Source organism: Hibiscus syriacus, unplaced genomic scaffold, assembly GCF_006381635.1.
Source record: "Hibiscus syriacus cultivar Baekdansim isolate YM2019G1 unplaced genomic scaffold, ASM638163v2 tig00117056_pilon, whole genome shotgun sequence".
NCBI classification, from domain to species: Eukaryota; Viridiplantae; Streptophyta; class Magnoliopsida; order Malvales; family Malvaceae; genus Hibiscus; species Hibiscus syriacus.
Window position 1 is genome coordinate 4,780,140 of NW_024063539.1, and position 25,899 is coordinate 4,806,038.

Consider the following 25,899-nt stretch of genomic DNA (forward strand, 5'->3'; position numbering starts at 1 on the left):
ACCAACCGGCCTTAGTTTCGGAAGTAAAAAAATGTAGAATGTAAGAAATAATTCAGAGGCTTTTGGTCACAGCATTGTTCAATCAGATTCCTTATCAAGTATGGAACCAAACTTCATCAGTTGCAAATTGCTAATAAAACCATGGATAAACTACTTGTTCCAAGTACTAAACATCAAATCTGACTCCATAAGTTAAAGAGCAACCCAAAAAGGAGGCAAATTTCAATAAAAAAAAAGTAAACAAGCTTATATATAAACAATATATATGTACACACACACACACACACACACACATACATGCATACATGCATACATTGCATACAGCATAATGCAACATGCATACATGCATACATCATACATACATACATACATACATGTGTAAGAGGTAATGCCAATGAACTTGCTTTAACTAGAATAAAAATGAAAATTATTCAAATTAAAAATAATTGTTTTAACTAGAATAGTTAACAATATTAATAGTTCCGAGTAATTGATAGAAATGAAAAAGTAGATGATTAAATTTCACTAGAATAACAAGAAAAGGACCAAATTAAGTTAAACTAAAGTATAGTGACTAAATCTTAAGATTTTAAAATAACAAAAGGACGACAGTTCTGAATATGACCTGAAATTAAATGTCAAGCTTTTCTGTTAAGGTGTTATATTCTCGATGTTTCATTGACGGATATGCCCCGTGATTTTGGTCGGGCGAGCTGAAAGGAACTAAAAGCTCATTTTCTGCGTCCAAAGTTGAATTAAGACTCGAGACTTGGAGGATTAATTTTAAGCCGTTGATTTCTTGAGCACCAATGTGAGATGATAAAAACGTGCATAAGTAAAGCAACAATTCAACCACTGAAATCGTAACTAGAACACAAGAAATTTACATCAATGTTAATACCAATTATTCAATAGCATTCTATGCCTACTGATTTAAATACTAATTCAGTAACCTGAAAGAACAGGAGCTAATACCATTATTTTATTGGCCGGCAGATCGGGTTTTCCTTAATCTACCGCGTGTGAGTCGAATGCTTTCTTCCATGAGAGTCTCTTTTGGGGGAGGGTCCGTGCATTCATTCTCCGGAGATGGTGGCAGCAATTCAGTTTGCGTTGCTTCTGCTTCAGTTTCCGCAGGCTGGCTGGTTGTTTCGGATACAGTATCTGCTTTCTGGTTATTTAAGGATGCTGAACGTGTAGGTGGTTTAGCCAACTGTGAAGGAACTTTTGAAGGTCCCACATCTTCAGCTAATTCCCATTGGTGTTGGCTTGAAGATGTGCTGGATGCTGGTGATGACGGTTGTTTAGCCCCGGATTGTGCTGATTGTGCTTTACCAGATGTTTGACGGTTCGGCCCACCAGAGGGTTGGGAAGCCCTAGCACTCTGTGCCTGAGAATTCCGAAATTACGAAGGAAAGAAATAATCACTACAAAAATAGAGTTGGTAAAGATTAATCAATTTCAACTGCTATAGACATTCAACTAATATACATCAATTACATCTGTACGTACAGTTTAATGCGTGATAATGAGAAGCCATTTTCACAAAACATACAATTGATGGTTTCACATAACCAAATAGAATCGGTTTTAATTCAATAAATACCTGAGCATTGTTAGGTCTTGGGGTTGACTGTGAAGCAACATACTGCAGGATCTCAAAAATTCTAGTCTGGCCATAGCTTGCAGCTCTTTGCCAGTAAAGAACTGCCATATCTCCAGCTCTAGTCCTTAGTTCCAACAAGTTACGGTCGATTTCGTTTTCGTGTTTAGCAACATATGTCTAAAGAAAGAGTCATACACGTAGGTGGTTCCCTGACATAAATGAAAACAGAGGGCCAATTAAAAACAAGCATCAACCTTAGATGGCGGAGTAAATGTTATTAGTATTTCTTTAGAAGATTGTGCACCTACCCTAGTTTGAGGGTACCACAGATATATATAGAATGACAATTTAGCTTCACTGTACATCGGAACCCTTCAAAAAGCAAAGTAGGAACACAGTGAGAAAGCAAAAAACAGACATGAGCACATCCTTGTCATTTTATTATATCTTACCATGAAATGAAAGTATCACCAATTCGCTCACAAACGGTTTAAAACAGCCCCAATATCCTGAAACCAGAAAAAAAGATTGGGAAGAGAGGACAGAAGAAAATTACAACATAAATAACATTTGCACCATCTTCACACAAAAAAAACAATAGCACGTAAGACCAACCAGTACTGGCACCAAACCTCAGTTGATCAATATCAGACTTGTTCATTTCCACACTTTTATAACATTCATATGCTGGATATGCATAGCCAAAAACCATCCTGCCAAAGTATTTAACAGTGAAAAGGATACAATTCAAGTAAATAATAAATTTAAACTAAAATGAAAAAGAGAATCAGTTTAAGATAAGGCATACACGAGTCCTCTGGTAAGAAGGGATCCAATCATTTTGTTCACTTCCTGGTGAAAGAAAACACTTCATGAAGTTAAAAGTCGGTGACAAAATCAGCATTATAAATCCCATAAACATGAAAAGTCTATGGAATGTCAATTAAGAAAGTATTGCACAAGTCTCTACCATAAGCTTGCAAAAGACAAAACTAAAAAAAATGATTACTGAGAATTGCTACCTAAGTTTGTCCACTCTCTCTTTAATTCTTTCCTTAATGTATTCCCAAAGAGGAGGGGTTATTCCAGTTCTGACAACCCAAATATGCAGTAAATCATAGTCAAACAAGGCCTATTCAAAGGTGAAACTTAGAAATGTCTTGTCCCCATAAATCAAAGGGGTAAAAAATAAACTAAAAAGATCTAAAACTTTAATCCACAAGCTAATGGTCGAGATCCTCTTAGCTGCTCAAGGAAATACTCTTAAAAACTTAGTTGAGCAAGAATTTTCAGATACTAGAAATGAAAACAACATGAAAGCTGCTAGGAATATCCATTACCCTGAGTTTTCTGAGCAACAAACAGAGGCGTAAGACTAACGTAATGTTATAAAGTTCAAAAACAATGATTCAACTAATCAACTCCACTGAATCTAGGTACAGCATGGAACAATCAAGTGTCAAAAATTTATCCAACGGACCGCGCGGATAAGCATTGCAAGCGAACAAATCGTAGGAGAGAAATGCTACAATATCGAGTTCAGTAAAGAAATTAAACAACGCAAAGGACGAAATTCCTATGCAGGGAACTAGAAAATGATTTTAAAAAAAGGGGGTTTAAAGAACAAAAAAAAAATCCCAATAAATATAGCTATCAGCAATGTGATGCCAGATGAATCTTGATCTCGGAATTTCAGAATCAATCACCAGATATAAAGGGAAAATGACAGTTCGATTGATACCTTTTAAAGAGATTTTCCAATAGGAAAACGAAGCTAAACAAAAGCACACTCTACTAAAATCTGGAAATGGGAGTCAATCCAAAGCACTGAAAAGCGATAGTCGAAGAGCAAAGGATTCCAAGTAAATCACAAATGCGGTTTTGAGTAGATCGCCGGCGAACTGTATAATCACCGCCTCAAGAATCCGACGAGTAACCGTTAAGAAGTCGGCGGAAGCGGATAGAGAGAGAAAAGACTTTTGAGGGGGAAATTTTATAAAAAAATGAAAGAGAGAGTAATACCTAATTGCACAATTCGTGTCGCAGTCGTTATTTTTCAAATTTTATCCACCGGATTTGACAGGAATTTATATTGATTAAAAAATTATTTCGTTTGAAATTTATTTCATGTCGATTTTTAAATGTAATAATGATCCACATTTCAGATCGTTGCATTAATCATATTCATAACGTTAATCTCCCCATCCTTTTTAGTTTTTTATTACAGTGCAAAGACAACAAATTCTTTGATTTTGGTATTTTTATAATTTATTATATTTATTTTTATTTTTAACAATTTTTCAAAGATTAAACCTAAAATTGCTATAAATTAAATGTTTAAATATAAACTTTTTCGAACTAAAATACACACTCACAGTCGTTTATAATTTGAGATATTTGAGATTAAAACTTCAATATTTATATTCGAGGTCTTCATAAAATTACTAATAAAAAAGGGTAAACTACACGGGAGACCATAAACTATGGTAAAAATCAATCTGACACCGAACTTTCAATTGAATCAATCAAACCACTCAACTATTTAATTGATTCAATCAAACCACCTGCCGTTAATTTTTAACAGAGGTGGTGACGTGTCCGTTAATAAAATTGGCATAATTATATATTTGGTATTTAATATTTACATATTCTATCAATTTAGTCACTCTTTTAATTCAATTAAATAAATTTAACTATCCAATAGAGTGACACGTGTTAATATACATGATTAGAAGATTTTATTTATAATTTTAAATTATTTAATTAATATTTTTATCCAATCAGGTGGAGACATATGTCGCCACCAATTGAAATGAAATAAAGGGATAATCTTGTGTCAAGGGGAATCAAACTAGGGACTTGGGAGATAGATCAGGCGCTCAAACCATTGGGCCAAAGGACCCTAATGGTTTAAAGTTACATCAATTTGTATTTGACTTATAAAAATTTGTTAACGATAAAAAATTAAACAAATTATTATAAATTAAATAAATTATTCACGACTAATAATTTTCAAATAAATTTTGGTTCGATTGACGGTTAAAGAAAAAATTCGGTTAATTCGGATAGGTTAATTGAACCAAAATTTATTTGAAAATTATTAACCGAACTGAATTAAAAGATTTTTTTGAAAATTATTAACTGAATTAATCGAGAAAAAAATTTGATTAATTCGGTTCGGTTAATCGAACCAAAATTTATTTGAAAATTATTAATCGAACTGAATTAATTTGAAAATTATTAACCAAACCGAATTAACCGATTTTTTTTAAATTATTAACTGAATTAATCGAAGCAAACAATTCAGTTAATTCGGTTAGGTTAATCGGACCAAAATTTATTGGAAAATTATTAACCGAACCGAATTAATTAAAAATTATTAACCGAATCGAATTAACCATTTTTTAAATTATTAATCAAATTAATCGAAGCAAAAAATCGGTTAATTCGGTTCGGTTAATCGAACCAAAATTTTTTTGAAATTATTAACCGAACCGAATTAAACGAATATTTTTTCTTTAACCTATAATCGAACTAAATTATTGAAAATTATTAACCAAAAACAAAATTTCGATTATTCGGTCAATTTTCGAATTAGCGAATTTTTTTAAAATTTTTAATTATATAAAAATTGAATATTTTTAATTAAAAAAGTTTACAATTAATTTAAATAATAATTTGTTTAATTTTTTATCATTAACAAACTTTTACAAGCAAAATACAAAGTGTTGTAACTTTAAACCATTGGAGACTTTTAGTCCAATTTTTTGGGCTCTTGCTCCATCCCCCAAGTCCTTGGTTTGATTCCCCTTGAACACAAGATTATTTTTATTCTCATTTCAATTGATGGTGATATGTGTCACCATCCTGATTATAGAAAAATATTAACTAAATAATTTAAAATCATAAATAAAAATTTCATCATATATTGACACATATCTCGTTCTAATTGATAGTAAATTTATTTAATTGAATTAAAATGGTGACTAAATTAATAGAATATGTAAATATTAAGGACCAAATATAATTATGTCAATTTATTAACGGACATGTCACCACCTATGTTAAAATTAACGGCCGGTTGTTTGATTGAATCAATTAAATAGTTAGGTGATCTAATTGATTCAATTGAAAGTTCGTGGTCACATTGATTTCATGTCTGGTCTGTTTTGAGTAAATTAGAAGCAAACCAACGATGGAGGGGCCAAAGAGTAAAAAAGGAACAATTCAACAACCGAAAGGAACAAAGCCCCAAGGGTTGGTACATAAGGCAAAAGTTAAGAAAAACATGTGGGAAAGGAAAGGCATGTGAGGAAGGATTTCCCCAAAGACTTGGATTCCACGTTTCTGAACCTAACCACAACATGCCCGTAATAGTTCATCATTGTGTGCTTGAATTAAGGTCTTAGAAGATAACGACGAGTATGGTAATCGTATAATAAATAGGCATCGAAATTTTACATGGAAAACTCTTTCGGAAAAAATCACAAACATTTCTAGCACGGCTCGTGACATAGCCTAAGACATTTCTTCCTCCATTGCTCTGATCCAAAGAAGGTTGTGCCTCGGACTGTCTTTTTCTTTTTCTCGCCCGTAATAGTTCATCATTTGTTGTGCTTGAATTAAGGTCGTATTAGAAGATAACGACGAGTATAGTAATCATATAATAAAATAGACATCGAAATTTTACATGGAAAATTCTTTCGAAAAAAATCACATACATTTCTAGCACGACTCCTGACATAGCCTAAGACATTTCTTCCTCCTTTGTGCTCTGATCCAAAGAAGGTTGTGCCTCGGACTGTCTTTTTCTTTTTCTCTCTGCAATACTCTTATTCAGCTTTTCAGACAGGATTGTTTTGGGGTAATCTTGAAGTTGATGGATTATCAGTATGTGTGGATACTCCATCTAGACATCTATAACAACAATGTACACACATTCTGATCGAATGGTACTTTAATCATAGTGAAAAGTAACGAACTACCTCACTGATAAAGCCACCAAATTTAAATGAGAAAATAATCTCAGTGACCAAAAATCTCAGATAATATACGATTTTGACTAATTTTTTTTGGATTTGCGAAAATGACCAACAAAATCGTAATTCGATTTTCCAAATTCTTTGTGATAGTTAAAAAAAATATTTTGTTTCTCTAAAAAGATAGTATCCGCGCGGACGTGTCGAAGACACGTATTACCATGACCACGATCACGACCACGACCACGACCACGATTTTTGGTCATCGAATTTGCGATAGTGGATATCACATTACGATTTTATTGGTCATTTTCGCAAATCCAAAAAAAATTAATCAAAATCATATATTATCTAAGATTTTTAGTCATTAAGATTATTTTCTCAATTTAAATTCAGTGCTGGTACTTCACTGAAACAATCTCGAAAACTTACCGATTCACATAATTACATTGATAAAAGCAGGTTCGCAGAATTATGGCATACAAAGAAAAAACAAATAACAAAGACCATACGAAACTCTGTCATCTTACCTGACACGGGGAACCTTCACGAAATCCAGAAAAGATACAAATTTATTAAGCAAATATGTGAATGGAAAGGAAGAGAAGAAAACTGAGGTGTATTTTAAAACTTTTTGATAAAAGAAAATAATAAAAAAATTATATCTTTATTTACTCTTTTTTAACAAGTTTAGGAGTATATTTGGATAATACACGTTCCCATTTAATGATATAAAATTATATATATTGGTTTTCCCAATCTTTGATTTTGTTCAATAAGGTGAGAAATAAAATAAAATTAGAAGAATAAAAACTGAACATGAAATTTCTTTCTATTATTATGCTAAATAATATATATAATCTTAGAAAATAAGAAGATGAATGGAAATTTCTCCTTTTTTATTTTTTTTTCCAATTTCCCACTCTAGTGGTCCCATCCTACTTTTCTTCCAAGGCACCTTAAAGAGCTTTAGCAAGGCTAATATTCGAATTCAACCACTCGCAAGTTTCCTTCTAAAACCTCTTGTTAAAAGGAGAAACTTCTATCTATTAATTACACCAATAAATGTGGTAAACAATACCAACAAATAATGTTCAATGTATAGTTTAAACCGCCTATTCTAACGATGGCATCAATGTTAGTGGACATCATCGTCGGCAATCTTATGCATCCCACAACTGGGTGATGCTAACATCAGGATCCGATCGGAACCAGTAATCATCATCAATCTCCTAAGAATGGATAGAAAAAGAAGTCAGTTGAATTTGCTTCGTTTCTGCATAGAACATTCACATTTATGATTTCAAAGAAAAGAAGAAAAAAAAGGGAAAGTACCATGACGACTTTGAATGCACTTACATTACTAACCGTCGGAATTATCTTTGGAATCCCACTTTTCTCGGGGCAAAGCAAATTGACTGTTTTAGAAGAATTATTGTTTTCGGAAGAAGGCTCTGGGTGTTGCACTCCACACATACCATGACAATGTACCCATCGATCCTGCCTGCTTAGCAGTGATATCCTCGACTTGACCACATTTGCTACAACCATTGGGAGATACAGTTATGGAACAATAGTAAACAGTAAAAGGCGAAAGCATAAGAAGAAGCCGAGTGGGGCAACGGATACAAGTTTTGCGTAGATTCACAAACATGTAAAATTACATGATAAACATACCTCAGGAGGTACAGATCAATTGGCCCGTTATGACTTCTGATAATCATTTTATATTGCTTTTGTGAAAAACATTTATCCTGATTACAAACAAATGCAGCTAACAAATCAGATTCTAATGCAGTATAGAAGTTTGAAATTCATTTCACCGGACAACTCACCTCATCGGTATCAGGAACTTCTATATAAGAATATTGAGGAGCTTTAATTGCAAAAACTGTTTGATTCTGAAGAAATAACACATTACAACAGTGACTGTATAATATTTCTCTCACATTTGATTTAGTTCCAAACCAATTTGATTGTATGAATAACTGACCTGGAAGCATGGGAGGCTCATTATATCTTCCTCCGTCAAAAAAAGATACCTTACAGTCCAAAAAAAAGGCTATAACCAGGAAATAAAGAAAAATCTATCTGAAAATGAAATAAAAATGTCAAGTAGAGAGGAGTATACTTTTGATAATTTGCACCTTCGTTCAAAGAACTAAGACTTCGTGCTTTTCTCTGTAGAGAGAACATAACCACTTGTTAAAGCGCTGAATAGGAAAAAAACATTATGGTTGCTTTGGAAACTTGAAAAAGAGAGCTATCGCAACCGTAATCTTCAAAACCTTATGTAATCATCAAGCCTATGTTCTTCGGCATATAAACTTTGAATCTCAGCCTGTAATGAAACCAATTAACGTAGACAGTTAGAAAGGCAGTATAGAACTTCACTTATGCAGTTCCTTCAACACTACTACTTGTCATCCAGCTCCTTTGAACCCATCATCAGATCTCCTGTTAACAATACCTACAGGTTATTATCAATATATATATATATATATATATATATAAAACTCTCAAGATAATGCTTATTACTTCCATCTAATGTGGTTCTTCGAAGTTTTCTCTATCAATCCAATTCCTTCGAGAACATTTGTGATATCATATATCCTTCTCTTTGAACCTGTTGAAGCAAGAGAACATACAAGACAAAAAGACGTATAAAGAATTTGTCAGCAATCAAACAACAGTAACTCAAGTTATCACACTACGATGCCAGTAAAGGGACTGTTACACAATTCTCAAAATTTGCTTCAATAACAGACATAATTCCATTAATTGATTACTGTTATTACATTGGAAGTTGAATCTTTCTTGAGTTAACAATATAAGAATCTGAAAAATCTTACAGAAGGCAAACTTTTATACCTCTAAGACTTCAGCAGTACGATTCAAATCAGGGTGCCATCCTTGCCTCCATGATCAGTTCACAAACTTCTTGTCAACAAGCTGCCGACAAAGATAAGCCATCAATCATCATCATAAGTGTCATCATTATTTTACGCGCAGACATTTAAGGGAAGAAATAAAACAAATAAACCACCTAATGAACTATCATATCGACAGTTGGAACCAGCACCATTCAGTGCAGTGGGAGACTCTGTAAGGAAAACTCGGGCCATTACCATTAATTAACTTACAAACAAAGTCTGTTTAAGTACCAGCCACAATTATCAAATAACAATACCAGAATTTGACTTCTGAGCTCCGGACTGGCATTCTTCTTCCTCTTTGCTTTGCTATTAGCTTAACACCTTCGTGATGCTGGGATTCAAGTAAAGGATAGGGAAGGTCTTTATCATGTTCAGGGACATCTGCTCTTCCACTTGTCTGAGCCTCCCCATTCTCTCTTTCTGCCATGTGCTTCAACTGCCCAAAAACATTAAAATGTTCAATAAGTACCTGTCAAATAATAGTTGAACTTTCAGCTTCAAATGCAACAAGATGATTTTTAACTAAGCTTTATCGTCTCCCTATGGACTCGACAACAAGCAAAAAAAAATTGGTAATCAAATAGTTAAGCTACAAATAGAAAAGTGATCATAAAACAGAAACATTTATAACAATTTCTCTATAGATACCACCTTTCCAATCCTTAGTACCAGCATAGCCTTAATTTTAAAATAATCATTAATTATAGTTCATATGCGAAAAGTAGAACAGTAACACTTTTTGTTCATACATTTGTACGTTTTCTTTCCCTCCAATTATATTCCTTCCAATACGAGACTCATTCAACAAAAAATAACAAATCAATTTCCAGCATCATGGTTAGCCTCTTACATCGGTCTATTTTACATCCTTACAAACTAAAAAATTAACATCACGTACTCTAATTTCCCCCTTTAATCACATTTTCCTCATTCCTCTGTTTCCGCTCCTTCCTATGAAACATAGATCAAATACATTAAAAATCCAGTTTCCTTAACATGTTATCATACAAGTCTATAACAATCCATTTCGAAATACAAATAAGCTGGAAAAAACCATAAGTTGAGCATGAATGTTTAAAATATACATTCGTTGATAAAAATAAAAAATAATTGGGAAGAAACTCACGGAGGGAGTGGCGGAAGTCGAATGGGAGAGATCGAGGCGAGTATTGATGTGATCAAATGAAGAAAGAGAAGAGGCGGCCTCCCTAATGAGTTGGAAACATTTTTTCGCCATGTGACAACGGCTGCTTTGATTTTCATTGCTTTCAGTGGTGAAAGACTGTGAATGCGAATGGAGAAGCCGGAACTGAAATTGCGAAGCGGAGCTCGGATCTTCGCTCGATTTCACCATTAAGTCAGCCTTTATTTTATCGTTCTGAAAATAGAGCGTTTGGAAAAACAGAGGGGCGCCGATATTTTAGAGGGATTACAATTAAATTGAAAAAGTATAATGATATTAGTCCTTGATATATATATTTATATTTTTGTAACTTGATCTTAATTTATTTATTTATTTTGGAATCAAATTCTAAATCTCTTATTTATAAGATTTAGGTAATGACAATTTAATTGAATTTGAAAGTTGAAGCTTAAAGAGATCCTTTAGAAGAAAATATTGAACAAATATTTAGAAATAAATTTTAGAGGTTAAATTTGTTAATACTAAATCTAAAAGTTAGGGCGATTCTTTGATGTACGAGATTCATTCTTTTATTTGAACGGAGAATCACAATCGATGATTACATGGAGATTAATGAACTGAAAATGGTGCATAATATGGGTCTAAGAGAAATAAATTTATATCTCTTTTCAATATTGCATGAGGTTATATATGCATCTTAGTGTTGCCTCGGCCTTAGGTTAAATATTATTTGTAGGCTAAAAAATAAAATAGTCGTATGACAAAAGATTTGACCCTAACAAATCTCATGAGTCTATTAAGATTTTGTCTAGAGACTTTAGTTTGCCAAAAGATATGAAATTTTAAAAAATTCGATTAATGAAAAAGTTCCTTCGAAGAATTCGATAGACATAAGAGTAGTTCCTCCAAAGATGCATCACATAATAACAAATTTATTAACTTTGAAGAGTCATGTATCTTCTTCAGCAAGGGTACAAGCGAACATTTAAAGATCACTATTGATGCGATTTTAGAGACTCAAGTGGTGCAATCTTTGGGTCACTATTTTGGCTTTCCACTCACTATCAGCAAGAACATGATCAATGTCTCAGCTTCCTTAGAGACCGAATGTCAAAACGTGTTCAAAACTAGACTAAAAATCTATTTTCCTTTTGTGGTCGTGAGGTATTCTTGAAGGCGATTGTCCAAGCTCTATCAACTTATACAATGACATGTTATCTACTACCTGAAGGGATACTAAATGATATTACTTCCACCATGAGAGCTTACTGGTGGTTGGGAAGAGCAAACGAGAGGATGGTCCATGTTTCATGGCAAAAAATTTGCCGCTCAAACGCAATTGTGACTCGGATTCAGAGATTTGAAGCTTTTCAACGCCGCCCTTGCTAGTAAACAGGTATGAAGACTTCTTCATAACAAAGAAACTTTATGCTACAAAGTTTTGGCCGCTAAATACGTCCCCAAAAGCAACATACTTGAGGCTAGACAAGGTGATATAACGTTCTTTGCATGGTCCTGCATCTTTAAGGCCAAAGAAACCCTTAAACAAGCCTTCTAAAGAGTTTGAGTTCAAAGCAAAACTAAAATGCATTCTAACCACTAGAGTAGTTCTTCAAGAGTTGAATTAGTTGATACATACGTTGATAACAACAATAATACAATCACCTGCGGAAAATTTATGGTTCAAGGTAAACCTGAGTGGGATGCAGTCAAAGTTCGCCAAGTTTTCAACCCTACCGACGCCCAGACGATTTTTGCTTGCCCCATTGCCAGATGCAACCATTATCTTGTGATATGGGGCCATCATTCATTAGGTGTTTACTCTATAAGATCCGCGTATCATTAGCTTTTGAAGTACAACAATGTCCAACGAGTCTCTTCAAAAATGTGGAACGCCATAGCAAAGTCTCCAGTTCTTCCAAGGATCAGGATTTTCGGTTGGCGCATATGTCAAGAGGCTCTCCCAATAGGCTCGAAACTCTTATCTACAGGTATAGGTGATGGTTCCTGTAAAATGTGCAATGAAATCGAGGAGTTAACGATCCATGCCCTCCGAGACTGTCTTTTGGCCAGAGAGGTCCTTTCTTACAGTCAATGGGATATCCGTGTTTTCAACACATCTTTAATCTATTGTAAAGATTGATTTGAAGACTTATTGGACCTTCTTGATAGAGATATGTTTGCTCTACTACTTACCCTAATGTAGCATCTGGATAAGGAGGAATAAATGGGTACATGAGGAAACCATGCAGCCAGCAAAGGTTGTTCACGAAATCACTTGCTCCTACATGATCACTCATTTGAAAATTTCAGTGGTGGTAAAATCCTTTTGAGAAGGGAAACGATATGTCTATATTTGGATTCTATGTAACGATAGACAACATAAATCACATAACAAGAAATCGAAATATTAGTTTTGTGAAGTTTAAGGTGTTTTCTGATTAAATGAACAATAGATTCATATTTAAAAGAACAAAATAAATTTATTTGAAAATTTTAGGATTCATCGATCACTAACTACAACGTTGGTCGGAATTCAAGTTGGTTCAATTAGAAGGAGAGAAGAAAAAAAGATGTAATATATATTTTTTTCTTTTATAAGAATTCAAAACAACGATTTTTTTGAGATCCTAGACAACGTTATTTTGGTATATTATGATCGATTATCATGTCATCGCAACGTTAATATTTAACGTTTAAATAAATAAATAACAACAGGATCATGGTCGGGTGGTTTTTTATTTTATTTTTAATAATGATTAAACCAAAGTGAAAATAAAGTCAGTCGATGGAATTTGTAATTACCCAAAGTTTTAGTATTTAAAAAGCAGCACACAAGCCCAACTCATAACAAAATAACGGACCTTGAAACAAGACCCTTCTTATTTACTGGTTTGGACACGATACATACCAAATTAATTTTAGATTTGTCAAATTAGATTTAAGAATTTTTACTATGTTCAAGTTTTGGACTCAATTTTTATATTTTAATTTAATATAATTTAATCATATAATATTATTATTACATATTTAATATAAATAGTTAATTTTATTATTTAATTTGATTAAAATAAGAACAAATTTTTTTCTTAAAAGCACCTATTTCAACCAATCATGTAAACATTGATTTTTTTAATGTAGAAAGGGTGTTTTTTTAGGAAAAAAATACCATTAACATTTTTATCCAAAATCATTAATTATGTTAACTATTTAGATTAGTTGATGATATTATAAAAATATAATTGTTAAATTAAATTTAGATTTTAATATAAAAATTAAATGTCAAATGCGAGAGTAGTATTATGATACAAAATAAAATTTAAGTTTTTAGATGTGCATGATACACTAAAATAATTAAATTTGAATTAATATGAGAACATGATTAAATTAAATTTGATTTTGGTTGAGTTTGACATTTTCTGAGATGTGGATAAAATTTTATCAATTTTCTAATTGAATTATTCCAATTTCTAAAATGAAATGGGGCATGAATGAGCCAGAAAACACATGGAAGATCGGCTATTAGGTGAGCTTCTACCATACATAAAACGGTCCATAAAACATCACGACAACCGCAAAATATTGAAACCTTTTAGCTCTATTTATAATGTACCTTCAATTGTGATCATAAGGGAGGAGCATGGTCGGCCAACTAACATGAGCTATGCGAATCCCACACTTCCATATGTCTGGTTTTTGTGCTACACTCACGAACCCTCTAGCCTGCCCCTGCTCTGCCAATATATATATATAAAAATTTATGGTTTACTCGTTTTTTAATCTTTGGATTATTTGCATTTAATGATTAAAATTAAAATTTTTTAAATGGGAGATAATTCATTTTTACTTTTTACCGTAAAAATTTCATTTTCTATAATTAATTTTAATAAATTTAACTAATCTAACTATCTAAAATATGTGTAAAACTTAGTAAAAATTATATCAATAGACTCTACGCCACATATATATATATATATAGAGAGAGAGAGTTTGACTCGAGTTATACAGTGTGAATCTTTTTAAGTTTACAATGATATAGGATCATTGAATTACTATTAATTGATGAGTATGATCAAAAGTTAAAAGTAAAGAGACTCTTAGCTAAAAAAAAGGAACTGAATAATCACATCCATTAATTTATACTCATTCAATTATCTTAAATTAATATTTTTTTTTTTACTCTTTACGATTGAAACAAGTAAATAGTCATGGTCCTTGACTCATGGATCAAACTATCATAGATACAGAATAGTTAAAAAAATAAAACCTAAATCTTTTCAATAAATCTCCAAATTAGAAATATTAGTGGAAACGAAAAATAAATAGTATCTAACTTTAAGTCAGAGCGTCTCATCGATGTAGAATCTGACATGCCCTAATAACTCCCAATAGATGACAACCAATATGATAGAATTGGCAGAAAAATTATATTAATTGAGTACTTAATTACTTATGAAACATCTTTGTATATTTTTCTAAAGAACAAAAAACAATAGTGAGTTAGGAACTAAAATTGTAATTAGACCATAAATCATTTTTAAAGAAATAAAGTTTCTAAATGAATTATATTAATGATTAGGTTTTTTCCTCTAGGCATATAATAAAGAAACAATTTATTTTCAGTAGTACTTGCAAGGAATCATTCTTTTATTAATTACTTTCTGTGTGGATTTGTTAGTTTTATTGTTATTATTTGTATAATGGATCGGATAATAAGTGATTCGGTTCCCATAGTGGGACAAGGGAACAATGCTTTCTTTTTCGAGCCAATGGTTGGCCAAATCTGTATCTGAGTTCCAACAACTCTTGGAAAAAAACAGAGATGCTTTCATTTTATTTTGTTTTCTTCAGTGATTTCTCTTATAATATGAAGTTATTATTAAATATAGTTTAAACAGATACAGTTGTGCAGTGCTCTCTAGCCTCTTCTACTGAAACTGTTCACTTGTTTTTACTTATATTTATAATTTTATTACAAAATTTAATAAATACATTTATTTAAATTTAACTCAAATAATTTAATTATATCTTATGCATCCAAACTCAGCTCGATTTAATTACATACTAATGGAAAGTACTGACAGCATGTTTTTGTAGCGCATGCACACCCGCAATGGATAGCGATTGACAATACGGACATTGGAATACGCAAATTGGCGCGAATGGGATGGAAGACTCCCCCGTTTTATCTTTCTGCGCTTCTTATATGGTGCTCTTTGTCTCTTGCTCTTTTGTTTTTTGCTAATTTTTCGAATCTGGACCCACAATTTTCCACATCATTATGCTACACCAAAGTAATAACCTAATTCTCCACATTCATTTTCTCCCTTTATTTATAGGTATAAAATCAAAACAAATTTTAGTCAACGAGTGTTGGTACAAGTTGTTGGAATTTAGGAATTTAAGTTTGTAAGGTCAAGTTTGAATCTTACTACCGTCACTTTTAGTTGACAATCTATAAAATCCTATGTAAATCTCAATTGAGTCTTAGATATGTTTTGGTCCTGGATTAGGGGAGCCACCCTGACCTAAACTTTATGTAAAAAAATCAAATTTGATCCTTTAATATTTGAGAAAAATAATTAGTTTCCTCGTTTTTAATTACTTTAAAATTTAATATTTTATTTTAAATTAAAATAGTTATTTTAAATAAAAATATGAATTAATTAATTATTAATGTTTGTTATTGATGTTTTAAATAAAAATATGATCAGGGTGGAGATTAGTGAGGGCCCAAAGGGGGCATAGCCCCGTTTAAATTTTGTATATTCGATATATTTTTTGTCTAATAGTATTTTGGTTATGTAAAAAAAATATTTAAATTAAAAAAATATAAGAATATATTAAATATTTAATTAAATAAGAAACGAAATAAAGAATGATAAACTTGTGTTCTCAAAATTTTTGGTCTAATAATAATTTAGGTCATTATAAGTTACATATTAGACAAATTATGTGTTATCTTGTGAATTTTGAGTTTTTATTTTATTTTATATTTTATAAATATAGGGTGAATACAAGGTAATATTTGTACAAAGATCTCAATATTAGACAATGAATGTTCATACCACTACATGCGCAGTGCTCAAACTCGAAACCTCAATGATAATAACAATCTTTTTGTAACACCCCCAACCCGTACCCGACCCGAATACGAGTATGAGGTGTCACATTAACTAAATTAAAGCGGTTTATTTACATAAATTGACCAAAATCGATCAGAGCATATTCAACTAAATCAATTAGTACATGCCAACTATAATCAAAATAACCAAACACATTTAAATCATCTATTTTCTGATCTGAAATTTTGTAAAGGAGATGCTGACATGTCTTACTCTTCTTCGCTTCTCTTCTCGCTTATATAACCTACGTGTGAAACAATCACACGCTAAGTTTATGACTTAGTGAGGCATTAAACTTATAAAAGAAACTCTAAATGCTTAAACGTGTATGAACATATCACTTCATGATGTCACACAATCATTCTATATAACATAATTTACACATATACACATCACACATTATTTCCATCATAATCTTATTATATTATTCATACTATTATCATTTATATCCTTTAATCATACCTTTTTATCAACATATGACTCATTCAAACCATACACACATCATCATATGAATCATATAATACAATTCATATCACAAAAGCATATACTTTACATGTAATATATATATTTATTGTTATTTCTTTGTTAGCCCATGTACATATGTGAGAACTGTAGATATGTGAGTCTATTGAGGTTGTGCACTATGCTGTCACCACAGCTCGTAAGGGGTCCCACTAGGGGCTATGAAATTTTGTCCCGAAGGACCACTATGAAATATCCGGGAAGATCACTGTATGTCCCGAAGGACCGCATAAACCATCGACTCTTAGCATGCCAACTATACCTATAGCTCTCGTATCATATAACATGGGCATTTTCACTTTATCATTTCACATGTACACTTTCATATCACATGTCATATAAGCTCATAGCTTCTTTTCATATTCTCATAGGATCACATAGCTCATATCTTATACTTTGTTTTCTCATGTTCACATATATCATGTCATATAGCTCATATCTTTCTTATGCAGCCATATAGTTCAGTTTCACATATGTTCATATATATACATCACATAACACATACTTATCATATCATTACATTCAAAAGCATGTTAACACATATAATCATGCATACATACAATTCATGTCATGCATATACGTATAATCATATATTCATGCATTCTAACATATGAAATAGACTAGTCACAAGTCTTGTTTCCATTTAGCATCATAAACTAACTAATATGCACTCACATTGGCCTCACTTGCTATCAATTACTCCTATGACTTTCTTTCTCTTTTGGATCAATTCTAATCTTTCAATCATTCTGGAACTTGCTCTTGATCGATATCTACACAATCATATATTTATACTATCAGTATCCAATTGATATACTCTAATCTATCATTTCTTAGACAAAAAGAAAGGTATAATTCTATTTTCCCCTTGAAGTGCATCGATACATTCTACAGTGTATCGATGCATTCTTTAACATGTGCATCGATGCACTACTCATGCATCGATACACAAATCACCTTCGATGTTTTCATTTTAAGGGGTGCATCGATGCACTAACTGTGCATCGGTACACTCAAAGCATTCGATGTTTCTTCTTTAAAGAGTGCATCGGTACACATTGAATGTGCATCGATACACTTTGCCCAGAATTTGTAGTTTACGCCCGAAAAACATCAACTCTTCATCAATTCTTCTATTTTAGGCCCCTATCATGTCATTAAACTCAACTACCATTACTTAAACCAACTTGTATTCATATAAATCATCTTTATCTTATATATCTCATCATGATTCTTAAAATTAAGAATCTTACTAAACTTTCAACTTTGTTATTAATCCTTTCTAACTTTATAAATCTCTTATTCTTAGTGATGACAAGTCAAATTCCTTCTCAAATTTCACTTATTAACTATTTCCCAAAAATTCATCTAAAAACTCATTTTCTTTAATCTCTTCTATATCTTTCATCTTGTTGTTTTAGAACAAATTAAGCTTTTCTTAAGCTTAATTATCATCTAATGATCATAACTCAACCTTAAAATCAACAATTAATCAACAAACAAAGAAACTCACCTTTGAGCTTGGAGATACGGGAGGAGGAAGAAGAAGAAAGAAAACTTATGGAGAATTCTCTCATTTCCCACGTGGTTCCCTTATCTTATAAAGGAAAATAAAAATCTTACTTGTCAATTGACCATTTTACCCTTTAATTCTTTCAATAATTACCAAACAACCTTCAACTATATTTCCCATAAATCATTGAACTATTCAATTATTCTACTTTAATCACCAGATTCTGAAATATTTCAATTTGGTCACTAACCCGATATTGAGGATGTTACACTTTTAATCACTAAGGTCGCTTGATTCGTGTTGAATTTTGAGTTTAAATACCTAAAAATTCTTTACATTTTTATTAAATATTCTAATATTTTGGCCACTGTCAATATTTAGTCTTGGCTCCGTCCCTGGATTTGATATTTTTATATGTACTTAATTTTTGAAGTTATATATGTCATGTCATTGTTTTTTATGACATAATATATATCACTTCATAACTTTTACTAACATGAGATAAGTCACATAGTCACTTGTTGTTAATTGTTAATGTGACATATGTTATGATAGTAATTAATCACATGTATAAACATTATGTCAACGATAAGTATTATAATATCTTTTATTTAACAAAGGATATTTTGACAAAATTTAAAAGTCTAAAAAATAAAGAATAAAATAACTATTTAAAAAAATGTTAAAGGATGAAGTTATACATTATATTTTTTAAAATATCATATATTAAGGAAAAATGAGAATAAAATTAGCTGGTGCAAAAAGCTTATGCAAATGTCACGAATTTATTATTTTATTTTTAAAAATATGTCGATGTACAAGACTATTATTTTAAACTTCAAAATATTTAATTATTTTATCTACCTTATTTGAAAATTAGAGCGTGACACATGCATCATTCCGAAAGTAATATTAATACTCTTGTAATTTATATCAATAAATATTAAGTATAATGATAAGATTTTATTTTATAGAAGAGTATTAAAGTTTGAATTTTAAACATTAATATTATTAAAAGGGACAATCAAATATCTTCAATATAAATTATAAAATCGAACATTGATAATAAGGCGTGATATATGTACAATATCAAAAGAAATAGTAATAATCATGTAATATGTATAAATAAATATTGAATTTAATAATAAAATAATTTACAATTTTAATAAAAAATTGAGGTTAGAATTTTATTAAAAGAAATAGTCAAATAATTTAAATATAAATTGTAAGATGAATAGTGTAATTTGTTATTAGAACACTTTTACATTGAAATTTGTATTTATTTACCTAGACAAATTAGGCGAAGTAAACATTGAGATTGAAAGTAACTTTGCATTTCAAAGCTGCCTTTGACTCATGCTCGGTTCTAAACGAGTAACGACAATAAAGTCTAAAATCACAGTTCGCTGTTAAAAGAAGTTCGTTTTCGGATTATAAGCACTCACAGTTTCTAACTTTATTTTTATCTACATAGAAATTCTCTAACTAACTATATTTGTATAAATAAAATATTAAGTATTTAAATTCATTTAAATTTTTAACCATTCACTATAAATGTCAAGTCAACTTATATTCATTAACCTTTGTCATATTTTAAAACTTTCTTATTGCAACATTAATACAAAATTAAATCTAAACTGTAACATTTTTTATAGAAAAAATTAATTCAAACATGAAATTATTATCAATTAAACAAATGATACTGCGACAATTACTCCAGCCAATGCCATCATAGTCGTCCGAAAAAACATATAAAAGAACCATCCATTTACTAAAACAGTGGCGAACCGTTGGATTGAATTACTTCTCCGTTGACCCGGTCCAATATCAATGGATGACTCGCGTCGTGATCTATGTTAAGTGGTCCATAACCTAATCACTTGTAGGAAAGATAAGGAAAGTGTTAAAATAAAAAATAAATTAAACAAATAAAAGTGGAAGAAAACATTAATGCAATAAATAAACAGCGACCCCACTCCCACCCTCCTCACTTCCCCTCCTTATTACCCCCTCTAGATCCACCACCATTTGCCCACAAAAAATAATACGAAAAAGAGGGCTCAATCTCCTCTTCTATTTTATTACCATGGCTGCGCTCACTTCCTTGCCGGACCCGGCGCCGGAGAAAACGAAACAACCGCCGCAGCGGCGGAGGAAGCAGGTGAAGAAGCAAAAGCAACCCTCGTCTTCTTGGGACCAAATCAAGAACTTGCTCACTTGCAAACAGATGGAAGGCTCCAAGGTTCACGACCCGGCCAAGAACCAGGTGGCGCCGCCTCATCAACAAGGGTACCCGAAGATTAGTTCCTCCTGTAACTCTATATGCAGCTTCCGCGACGTTGTTCATGGCAACACGAGGGTGGTTCACCGAGCCGATAACTCACCCGAGAGTAGCACGGTGGGTCGAGAAACCGCGCTGCTGAGACGCAAAGCTGTGAATGGCTCATCGTCTCGGTCGTTGTCCGGGTCGACGAGATCCAATAACAGCAGCTCGAGGTACACGACGACGACGTCTTCTTCGAGAGCTATGCAATTCAGGAAACTTTCTGGGTGTTACGAATGCCATACGATCGTTGACCCAAGCAGGTAAATTATATTACCATCTAAATATCCCCATAATTTTTTTCTTGTTTTCAAGAATTAAATTATGAAATGTTAAAATTTTCAGGTATCCATCGTCAAGAACAACTATATGTGCCTGCCCACAGTGCGGTGAGGTCTTCCCAAAAATCGAAAGCTTGGAACTTCATCAAGCTGTTCGCCATGCAGGTACACTAAATTTACAGTACTATTTTTGTTTTAATGAAAATTACTATATTTAGTTTTTTTTTTTACAAATCAGTCATTTTTCTGTGGGTTAATTTAATTTACATCTGCTTCAAAACAAATTACCCCCAACTTTTTATTTGCCGTAAATTTTGTCCCACCACACCCAACATATTTACTGATGATAAATTAAATATCACAGATGTCCCGTTCATTAATAATAGGAAGACTCGATATATGACGTGGCGTTTTACTAGTGCATGCTGTAACCCTAAATTTACACGGCTTATGAGGACCATGCCACACCGACAAAGTCAAACTAATATTTACCATTAATGCAAAACTTAAATTATTAGATTAATTTAATTTTGATATGAGTCGTTTGTTTTGTTGGCGTAGTTTCGGAGTTGGGCCCTGAAGATTCGGGTCGGAACATAGTGGAAATCATTTTCAAATCCAGCTGGCTAAAGAAGGACAATCCGATCTGTAAGATCGAACGGATACTGAAAGTTCACAACACCCAGCGCACCATCCAACGGTTCGAAGACTGTCGCGACGCGGTGAAAACGCGCGCTCTTAACAGCACCAGAAAGAACCCCCGGTGCGCGGCTGACGGCAACGAACTCCTCCGGTTCCACTGCACGACCCTTTCGTGCTCTCTCGGCGCGCGTGGCTCGTCCAGCTTGTGCAGCTCGATCCCCGGTTGCGGCGTCTGCACCATAATCAGACAAGGGTTCCAAAACAACGCTGGTGGAGGAGGAGGAGGAGGAGGAGGGACCGCGCCAGTCGCAGAATTCAAAGGGGTCGGCACTACGGCTAGTAGCGGTAGGGCCCACGACTCAATCAAGTGTGGCGACGGACGTAGGGCCATGCTGGTTTGCCGTGTGATCGCGGGGAGGGTGAAGCGAGTGACGGAAGACGCGCCGTCGTTGGGGGAGGATAATAATAGTAGCGGCGTATCTTCTTCGTCTGGGTCGTACGATTCTGTAGCGGCGCACGCCGGGGTTTACTCCAATCTGGAGGAGTTGATAGTGTTTAATCCGAGGGCTATCCTTCCTTGTTTCGTAGTTATTTACAAAGCGTTAGAATATTGACTCATGAAAACGTCAAATGTCATCATTTTCATATATTATTCTAATCAACCGATGTTCCATAACCGTGTAAATCAATTTTGAGCTTACGTTGTGCCACATGGGAGCAAATCCTATATGTTTTCTTTTCTGGAATTGAGTTTTTTAATCTCAACTGGTTAACCGCAGGCGTGGCAGCTGACATCTGTTGCGCCAACTTTAATATTTTGATGGTTACTAAAAACTAAAACTTAATTTAATTAATTTCTTGGTGTTTTTCCCAAAAATATAACTGGTGATCGGTATATTTATCGATCTAACATCGGTCAGATTATATTTTTTGATCTAACAACCGTAGCAGTAAAGGGCGCCTCTGAACCGTGTTATATGCTGATTTAGCGTCACGTGGAGTGTAGCGCCCTCTGTACCGCGCTATACACTAATTGGGTTACACGTGGGATATAGCGCGCCCCCTGCTCCGCACTATACGTCACGTAGGGGTATAGCGCGGATCAGGGGGCGCACTATACGCCGTACCAAAATTATATTTAACGTGATCCCTGGTCTGCGCTATATAATAATTACATATAACGCAGTGCATGTACCACACCTTATATGTTTATAAATACACTCCTCCGGTTCTCACATCTCCTCGCATCTCTCTTCTCTTATAAATTAATATAACAATTCGGTCAACGAGTAATAATTCTGGCAATCTTCTCATATTTGATTTAGAAGTTCGTGCGATTTTTCGTTATAAGGTAATTTTGTTATAATTTTTTAATTATACTTATTGTTTATTATCATTATTTGAAAAATATTATACTAATTATTTTCAATTAATTTTTATGTTTGTAAAATTGAAAAGCGGGAGCATACGTCGAAATAGTTTTGCGGTGCAAGTAATAATATAAAATTATATTATTTAAATTATTTACGTTGATGTGTAAAAAAAATTTTGTGTTATATTTTCGTTCATATATAATTTATTTAATCAGGTTTGTTTCAGTTATTTTTTTTTGCAGATATAATATTATCGTACTTTTAAACTCAAAGAATGGCGCGACTTTCAACTATTGTTTATTATGATGGTGAAATTCGAGAAGATGAAACCGACGTTGTTTTCGTATCAAATGAGTGTGTTAAAATATCATTCAAGAGAAACATAACTCTTGAGGAGCTGATAACGAATATTTCGAGGAAGATTCATGTTGGAAGTAGTAGAAGAATGTCGTCGTTGCAGTACAGATTTCCAACATCATTGTTGCCATTAACTTATACAGTGTTCGAACTTTCGAACAATGATGATGTTCAAATGATTGTTGAAGCTCAAAGTAATTATTCAGACGCCGCTATTGAGATGTATGTACATTTTGTTCAAGTGCGTGCTGTTCGGGGTCAATATTTAAGCTCACACTATGGGCTGGCTGAACAAGTTGATCAAGTTGACAGCCCGACTACAGTAATGTGTAATGATTTTAATGCCATAATGGGGGGACATTCATCTGCAACTCCTTATGATATGTACCGAGGTGGGTCCACGAACAATCCGTATGGCAACACCGCGTCCAGTTCAAGGGGAAGATATTCATCTGCAAATTTCTTTGACCTTAATATGGAGATGTCATCGACTCAACAATCTGTACAGTTTCTATTTGACACGATGACTTCAGGCTCCAAGGGGAGGTATTCGACTGCGAGCTTTTTCGATCTGAATGTCGATATGCCTTCCAGTTCAAGGGGAAGGCGTGCAAGTAGTAGGTTCTTCGACCTAAATGTGGAGAGCATGGAGGAACCATCATCTCCACCAGAAGAACCACTTCGTGAGCCTGGTGCGGATGGTGCTGAGACTGGATTATTCATTCACCCAGAATCACCGTAATTCAACTCCGATGATGATAAAGTTCCAGGAAATGGTGCGGATGATGTGGAGAGCAAGTAGTACGTTCTGGCACGTACATTGCACCATAATCAGCTTCATCACCAGAATTTGCGGATATGCCTCATCTCGGTGACTATGGATATTACTCATCAATAAATAATGGAGAGTTATCTTTAGGCATGGAGTTTTCAAGCAAAGAAGAAGCGATGATGGCTATCAAAAATTACAATATCCGTAATTTTGTTCAGTCCAGAGTCAACTGATCGACGACCGAAAAATATGTATGCTACTGTGCCCGACGTGAAAACGGATGCAATTGGATGGTTCGCGTATCGAAAATGAAGAGGAAAAATAACATATGAGAACTAAAAAATATACAACGGTCCTCACACATGTTGTACTGGAGGGGTCAACCAAGATCATCCCAACTTGTACTCTGAAGTGATATGCCAAGCCATCATGCCCACGGTAAAAGCAAGCTCTCATATAGCTGTTGCAGTGTTGATTTCAGCTATACAATCGCAGTATGAGTACACTGTCTCCTATAAAAAAACTTGGTTGGCAAAACAAAATGCCATTATCAAACTTTATGGCGAATGAGATGCATCTTACAACGAACTTCCAGGTTGGTTTAGGCTGGTGCGGACGTTGAATCCTGTGACAATTGTGGACTTCGAAACCTCCTATGCATACCATAATGATCGAGTTCTTCGCGATCGATGCCAATTCTACCGAGTTTTTTGGAGTTACCCACAGTGCGTTAATGCTGCCAAATACTGCAAGCCTGTGGTCCAGATCGACGAGACTTTCTTGTATGGAAAATACAAGCAAGTTTTATTATTGACAATTGTCCAAGATGACAATCGCAACATTCTTCCAGTTGCTTTTGCTCTTGTCGAAGGAGAAGATACAGATTCTTCGAATTTTTTCCTCTGAAATTTACGTGCACATGTTACCACGAGGGAAAAAATCTGTGTCATTTCAAATCGCAGAGCTGGGATCAAAGCAGCAATGGAGTCTTTGGGTCCAATGTGGCAACCACCCTTTGTCCAACATAGGTATTGTCTCCGACACATTGCTGCGAACTATCATGGAAGGTACAAGAAGAATGATGAGCGTCAATTAATTGTGCGCATGAGTAAGTGAAAGCAAGTTAGTAAGTTATACATTTTTGATCATTTTAATTTTGCAAAGAAAGCAAGTTTGTAAGTTATACATTTTTTTGATCAGGTTACGAACTACTTCCTCGAACGTTTGAATCAATGCTTCGAGATTTGCGGGCGAAGAACGAGGAAGGATACGATTACATCAGCCTTATCGATAAAGAAATGTGGACGAACGCATATGATGGTGGAT

The 25,899-nt window shown here is 33.4% G+C and overlaps 2 protein-coding genes, 1 long non-coding RNA gene and 1 pseudogene across 3 annotated transcripts; 1 reads left to right on the forward strand and 3 right to left on the reverse strand.

The window, feature by feature from the left end:
• Window positions 1-956: 956 nt before the first annotated feature.
• On the reverse strand, window positions 957-2,096 carry LOC120198434 (annotated as a pseudogene).
• A 5,652-nt stretch (window positions 2,097-7,748) lies between these two features.
• Window positions 7,749-9,355, reverse strand: LOC120198435 (transcription factor E2FC-like). Its single transcript, XM_039199785.1, is given in 10 exon segments — window positions 7,749-7,817; window positions 7,921-8,059; window positions 8,061-8,126; window positions 8,263-8,339; window positions 8,421-8,486; window positions 8,579-8,627; window positions 8,717-8,766; window positions 9,012-9,042; window positions 9,124-9,211; window positions 9,325-9,355. Coding segments are annotated over 10 exon segments (666 nt in total).
• A 275-nt stretch (window positions 9,356-9,630) lies between these two features.
• On the reverse strand, window positions 9,631-10,900 carry LOC120198062. Its single transcript, XR_005523336.1, has 3 exons — window positions 10,648-10,900; window positions 9,776-9,957; window positions 9,631-9,688 (listed from the first exon to the last, which is right to left on the reverse strand). It is a non-coding gene; the product is annotated as an uncharacterized LOC120198062 (long non-coding RNA).
• A 9,946-nt stretch (window positions 10,901-20,846) lies between these two features.
• Window positions 20,847-22,769, forward strand: LOC120197888. The gene is made up of 3 exons (XM_039199282.1): window positions 20,847-21,411; window positions 21,494-21,594; window positions 21,991-22,769. The coding sequence occupies exons 1-3, from the start codon at window positions 20,912-20,914 to the stop codon at window positions 22,683-22,685; spliced, it is 1,296 nt and encodes a 431-aa protein (XP_039055213.1). The 5' UTR covers window positions 20,847-20,911; the 3' UTR covers window positions 22,686-22,769.
• The last annotated feature ends 3,130 nt before the right edge of the window (window positions 22,770-25,899 follow it).

Coding starts and splice junctions, on each gene's coding strand:
- LOC120197888 (XM_039199282.1), top strand. CDS start 20,912: ATGGCTGCGCTCACTTCCTTGCCGGACCCGGCGCCGGAGAAAACGAAA. Junction 21,412..21,493: donor ACGATCGTTGACCCAAGCAG/GTAAATTATATT, acceptor TAAAATTTTCAG/GTATCCATCGTCAAGAACAA. Junction 21,595..21,990: donor TCAAGCTGTTCGCCATGCAG/GTACACTAAATT, acceptor TTGTTGGCGTAG/TTTCGGAGTTGGGCCCTGAA.